Source organism: Erinaceus europaeus, chromosome 9 (genome assembly GCF_950295315.1).
Source record: "Erinaceus europaeus chromosome 9, mEriEur2.1, whole genome shotgun sequence".
Lineage (NCBI taxonomy): Eukaryota > Metazoa > Chordata > Mammalia > Eulipotyphla > Erinaceidae > Erinaceus > Erinaceus europaeus.
In genome coordinates this window covers 30,436,102-30,442,759 of record NC_080170.1, presented here as the reverse complement: position 1 = coordinate 30,442,759, position 6,658 = coordinate 30,436,102, and the positions used below count along the sequence as shown (strand labels likewise).

At 45.9% G+C, this 6,658-nt stretch overlaps 1 protein-coding gene across 1 annotated transcript; it reads left to right on the top strand.

Annotated features, from left to right (window-relative positions):
- The first annotated feature begins 1,557 nt into the window (after nt 1-1,557).
- On the top strand, nt 1,558-4,212 carry C9H3orf80 (chromosome 9 C3orf80 homolog). The gene has a single exon (XM_016188559.2). It carries the CDS (start codon nt 1,902-1,904, stop codon nt 2,529-2,531), a length of 630 nt encoding a protein of 209 aa, XP_016044045.2. The 5' UTR covers nt 1,558-1,901; the 3' UTR covers nt 2,532-4,212.
- The last annotated feature ends 2,446 nt before the right edge of the window (nt 4,213-6,658 follow it).

Below are 6,658 nucleotides of genomic sequence, written 5' to 3'. Positions count from 1 at the left end.
TATATCCTAAGGAACCCAACACACCCATCCAAAAAGATCTGTGTACACATATGTTCTTAGCAGTACAATTTGTAATAGCTAAAACCTGGAAGCAACTCAGGTGTCCAACAACAGATGAGTGGCTGAGCAAGTTGTGATCTATATACACAATGCAATACTACTCCATTAGGTATTAAAAATGGTGACTTCACCGTTTCCAGCCTATCTTGGATGGAGCTTGAAGAAATCATGTTAAGTGAAATAAATCAGACACAGAAGGCTGAATATGGGATGACCTCACTCTCAGGCAGAAGTTAAAAACAAGATCAGAAGACCAAGAAAATAGAGCATGTGAAATAGTGGATTTGGCAAAAATACGGGCGAAAGAAAGAACAACGCAATTTTTATGGCTGTAAAATGAATCTCTTTCATCAGTTACCTTGAAAATCAGGCTTTATAATTATTCAGTAGGTGTAGAAAAGCAGACTAAGATGTAGAGAAATGTAGTTTTAGGAGCCTTTACAGTGGAGAACCTGTGCTCACATGACATGGTCTTGTCTGGTCCCCCCATGAAAAAGGCCTGATTCCAGGTGTAAGGAAAGTAAAGCGTTCCCTTCCAAAACTCTTTCAACTCCTTCCCCTGGAGGTAGCAATGACTTGTCTCAATAAGATGGGCATGCCTGCCTGGTCCATAGAGGACACCTGTGTCTCTAAAGATCCCCTTTGCTTTTACTTACCATAGGCTTTCCCTCTGATTTGTGTGTAAGAGTCTGTCCTGATCTTTAAGAGATGAGAGAATGAACACATTCTAAGTCCAGAAAAATAACTCTTCCTTGATGAATGTGCAGGTTCCTAGGCCCTGGGTGTTGTTGCTCTGGGACAGAAGCGCCTGGATGGGGACCAGGAGGTGTCAGCTCTCCCTATGCACCCAGAAGTTTCCACAGGGAGTGGAGAAGCCAAGAAAAGGCACTCTGCCAGCTCACGTGCTGAATGAGAGCGCACATTCCCCTTAAAGAGAAACTTTGCAAACAAGAATAACCTTGAAAACGTAGATCAATGCCCAGGCAGGTGGCCAACCACTTAGAACTCCCCTTTAACATTTCACATATGTGTTATTTACGAGGATGAGTGGCACCCTTCCACCCCCAAAACCCACTCTCTGCCCTGTGTCTGGGGATGAACTCCTCTCCTCAGTCATCGGGTCACCTTGGTCAAATCTTCCTTGCTCCTCTGGGGGCACGTCTGTGGGGCCTTGACCCAGAGTCTCCCTGAGAAACTCATTTAGTTCTGGAGGTGACCTGGGGGTGCTGACCTCCCAGTTGACCCCCGCCTAGTCCGTCTGCAGGCAGGACCAGCACTCGTGTACCCCCCACCCCCACCCCAGCTCCGGGGCAGCTGCGGGACTGCGCGAGCCATTAATGGCCATCATCCATTTTTAATCAGAAAGATCACAAGAAGGATGGTAAGCGAATCCCAGTCGCAAGTCAATTTAAATAACATTCCTGGGGAAATCCAATCACTTAAAACCGAGACACCCACTCCCTGCGAGAGCCCCCGTGCGTCTGGCAGGGAAAGGGGGAGTCGTCGGGGTGGGGGCTCCCGGCCGCGCGTTAACCCTTAGCGCCCCGCAGCGCCGGCGTGGAGGAGGCGGCCCGGGCGCCACCATGCCCGCCGCGGCCCGGCGCAAGCGGCCTCTGCCAGCCGGGTGGCACCGGACGACGCGCGCCGGGCCGGGGCGGCTGGGCGCGCGGGCTTGAGGTCAGCTGCTCCGGTCGCGCCGGCTCTTCCTCCCGCCCGGGCGAGGGCAGCTCCGGCCGCAGGTGGCTGCGGCGCGGGAGGCGCGCGGGAGGTACGGAGCGAAGTGCCCGGGGAGGGGCGCGACCCTCGGGCACTCGGAAGCCTCGGGCCCCCGGCCCGGAGCCATGCGGGGGCCGGGGGTCACAGCCGACGGCCTGCCGGTGGCGCCAGCGCTGCTGCTGGCGCTGGCGACGCTGGTGGCGCCCTCGCGGGGCGGCGGGAGCTGCGCGGAGCTGGCGTGCGGCGAGCGGGAGCGCTGCTGTGCCGCCGCCAACGCCACGGCCGTGCGCTGCTGCAAGCTGCCGCTGCACGCTTTCCTGGACGGCGTAGGCTGGTTCGTGCGCAAGCTATCGGGGCTGCTCATCCTGCTCGTGCTCTTCGCCATCGGCTACTTCCTGCAACGCATCATCTGCCCTAGCCCGCGCAGGCCCCCGCGCGGCCAGGCGCGCCCAGGACAGCCGGGGGGCGCGGGGGCCCCCGACGACGACGCTCCCGCGCTGCTGCGGGACGAGGCGGCTGCCGGCTCCCAGGACTCGCTGCTGGACCGCGGGGGCCCTGCCGGCGACCCGGAGAACGAGCTGCCCGGCGTCTCGCCGGTGTTCCTGCAGCTTCCCAGCTACGAGGAGGTCAAGTACCTACCCACCTACGAGGAGTCCATGCGGCTGCAGCAGCTCAGCCCCGGGGAAGTCGTACTGCCCGTCTCGGTACTCGGTACCAGGGAGTCCGACGGCCAGGGCCGCTTCCCACTCATCTGAGCTGCAGGGTGCGCAGGACCGCGGCTGACAGGCCGGGCTGGGGCTGCGGGGGACGCGGTGACCTTAGGCTGTGATCGGTCTACTGGGCTGGGGTCGCTCCAACTCCGCTCTCTCCCGGGGTTTCGCCACGTTTCATTCTGTTCTAGGAAACACGTAGCGCAGGATGCGGGATGGAAGCGCCAGTTTCGCATCTCGGAAGGTCGCCGGCGCGCTCACCCGTTAGCTGGGGAGCGCGGGAGCTGGTTGCCCAGAGGCTCCCAGGACGGCCTGAGGACTGGGAGTCGCCAGAGACCCGGGGGCGCACACCTGGATACCACCAAAGCCCTTTCTTGCCCAGAACCCCCAAACTCTGTCTTACTAGCCGAGCTAGTCCCAGCTGAGAGCTCAGAGCCTGGTGAGGGACGCGCCTGTTTCCAGTAGTTGCTGTACCTACTCAACACAAAGATTACGGATATTCAAGACCATATTCGTAATAAGGTACAATTGTACTTTTGGCTTTTCAATAACTGAGATGTTATATTTATTCGTCTTTTTTATTCTTATATTTTTATCATGTACTGGATGCATTGTGGAAGTATTTCTGTCAATTAATTAATGACAAGGTAAAATGGCCTTATCACCTTCCTTTAGGCCAATAAATTGCCTGCATATTGTCATTGTTACAAAAATGAAGTGCCGGGCTTTATTATTTCATTTCAAATGAGGGAAAAGAGGTCAAACAAGAAAATACATGTGAAATAAAAATATGAAGGATATCTTATTTTCACTATTTAAGAAGAATACATTTTATTTTTAGTACTGTGGCATAATATATAACTTTTTTATGATAACTACATTATAGAATCTGGGTCTCAAAAGTACCGCTTACCCACCTAGTGAGGCGTGAGAATGACTGACGCATGCATAAGGTGAAGCGTGATGTCATGCGCTTTCCACTTCTCTTTGGAACACTTTCTTCAACATGATACATGATGAAAGAATTTGTAGTGATGTGCAACTTTTGTGTGAAACCATAATTGTTGTGTGGTGATGGTGTCTTAGGAAAAGATTCAGGCAGCCTACGTTAAATGTCATTGTACCTGTTTCACCATTCTACGAAATGCCCTTTAAGCAAATGGTAAGATAAAAATGTCTTTAAATGCTTTATGTATAATGTACGTATGGATATTGTCTATGTACAATACACACGCTATATGCTATGTAATTAGTATAGTTTATCATCTTGAAAGAAAAGATTTCTCTCTTGGGGAAGGATGAACCTCACACATGTATCTAGAAAGATAGTCTTTTGATGGAATGGGTTTAACAGAACTGAGAAATCTTGGAGTATCCGAATTGCATTAGGAGAAAATGACTCGACTTAAACTTCAAAAGCTAAAAAAATATATATATATGGCAGTTCTAAGACATTTTAAAATGTCTTAATTGTAATAGAGAATGGTTTAATCTAAACTTACAGAAGCTAGTGACTTTGTCATTAATGGAAAGTTATTTGAGATGTGTTAAGACAGAAAGACATTAAACTGTTTCTCTGTACAAATTCTGTCAGATATATGGCTAGATGGTAATGTGTCAAAATATGAAGTGTGTATCTGCCATGTAAAAGCAATTTTAATCTGCATACTGATAAAATCACCAGAGTTGAAACTAAATAAAAATGATAAAAGACTTAATGAAATCATTATGTTGAATAATTAATTGCGTATATTAATATTTTTCAAACATCCTATATGTTGGTTACATGTGACTATGAAAAATACCAACCATAAAAAACTAGAGTTGTTATATGCTATTAAATGTTTGCCGTTTGGGGGTACACTGTTTTAAACACTTCTTAAAAATTACCCATATCCAAAGTTCACTTGCAGTTGATTATCTCCTAATTTTCTAGGTTTTTATTTGAACACTATTACTCTTATACCCTGTTTTCAAGCAAAAAATTCTAAGAAATGTTTTGTATCTGATGCATGAAATTTGAAGAAGTGACTTAGCTTCTCTTGCACTATCACCAACTAAACTGTGATATTTGCTCTAGAAGTAGCAACTATATAGGAGTGGGCTATTAGCATCAATGCTCTACTCAATGGAAAAAAAAAAAAAGCTCTGTGAAGGTTTCTCCCTTGGTGCTGGAGAAACAGCATAATGGTTATGCGAAAGACTTTTGTGCCTGAGGCTCTGATGTCCAGGCCAGGCTCAATCCCCAGCACCGCCAAAACCAGAGCTGAGCAGTGTTCTGGTCTTTGTATCTCTCTCTAAAACATTAAAATATTTTAATGTTGAATGTTAAATAATTAATACTAAAGTCTCTCTGTCTAAAAAAAAAAAAAAAATCACCCATATGCGAAAAATCAACATAAGTATCCAAATACCAGTATACCAAGTATATCCTTAATAGTGTTACTGTTGACATATTTAACTTGACAAGTCTTCAAAAATATAATAGTATCAAGTATGTTTCCTTAAATAATAACAATATTATTATGTGTCAATATTTCTTTTCCTAAAATATAGAATATCTGTGACCTAAACTGGTCATGCAGTTAAGGCACCACTATCAATAAATAGTAAAATAATGAGCTTTATACTTTTTCCCCCTACACAAGCTTTTATTTACATCTTTTAGTTCAATAAAATTTATTGTTCTCTCCTTTTTATCCTCAGTTTATTAATTTACCAACTACTCTTTGCATCAGACATAGCGTTATGGGAAAATCCCTTTATAACTATTTTATTAATATTAAACATATGTAACAGACACAAATGTATGCCATGTCATGCTAATATATACAGAATCTATGTATTCATGATATTAGACTATCTGGAGAGAAGTGATTTTAAAGCACTGAAAGTAGTGGATGAGAACTTAGTTTTAGAGTTCACCTGGAAATAATTTATTACTTAAAACAATATATGAATTACATAGTTTTCTTTTTCTTTTCTTTTTTTTCTTTTTTTATATTTTTAAATTACATGTCGACAGGGGTTTGAATCCACACCATTCCCACCACCAGAGTTCTGAATCTTCAGTCTCCCCACTGCAATCCACCACAGTTACCCTAAAGTTGTAGACATGGGCCGACCATCTTCTGTACAAATATCTGTCCACATTTATACAAAGTTACCCATTCAATCCTCTCTTTCCCCCTAAACCACTCATGACATCAAATCTACCTCCATATGTCCCTCTCCTTTTCCTTCTCTCTCTCTGGGTGCTGATGGAGCTGGAGTGCAGAGTCCCCTTATCTTCATCCTATCACTTCTCCCCTGCTGGGAGTATGGATCAAGGTTGTTTATGGGGAGCAGAAGGTAGGAGTTCTGGCTTCTGTAGCTGCTTCTCCACTGAGCATGGGTGTTAACAGGTTGATCCATACCCCCAGCCTGTTTCTATCTTTCCCTAGTGGACCAGAGCTCTGGAGATGTGAGGGTCCAGGACACATCGGTGAGATCATCTGCCCAGAGAAGTTGGGGTGGAGTCATGGTAGCATCTGCAGCCTGGTATCTGGAAGGTGGCATGACCTAAGTTGAGACAAGATGATTAATGAACAGGAACCAGAAAGTAGGATCAGAGCAGATGAGATTAGGGATGTTAGGGTAGAAGAAAGCTAGGGAAACCATTTTAGGCATGTTCCTCGAGACATACAACTATAATAGTTTTGCTTGAGTTTGGTAACTAACTTGAGGTTGGATGAGAATGTTGTCTGAGAGAATGGTGTCAGAGTGCAGCACCAGAGTTGTGAGGCTGACTTCTCAGGCTGGTATCTCAGGTTACAGTCCACAGTAGGATTTCAATAGCAGCATGATGTGGGGTGTCAGCACCAGTAGCGATTTGGTTAAAGTTGACAGGGTTGGTATGCTGGTAAGGAACCATAGAAAAGGAATTTCAAGAAATGTGGGCATATCCTAGAGGTACCAGGACTAGGAGAAATGCAGGTCTTAAAGAGGATGCAAGGGGTTTCTTATAGTCTTAGAGAAAGTTAAAATATCAATAATTAATTATTATAGCCAAGTTAGTTGGGAGGCTAAGTATCTGTGTTATTACACTTAACATCACTATGATCTGAATGCTTCTAGCCAAACCTCCTTGTGTTTTTAAATACTTACAAGGTCAAAAGGTCTTGCCCTGTCTG

What these genes read in the sequence shown, in the direction of transcription:
- C9H3orf80 (XM_016188559.2), top strand. Translation starts at nt 1,902, where the DNA reads ATGCGGGGGCCGGGGGTCACAGCCGACGGCCTGCCGGTGGCGCCAGCG.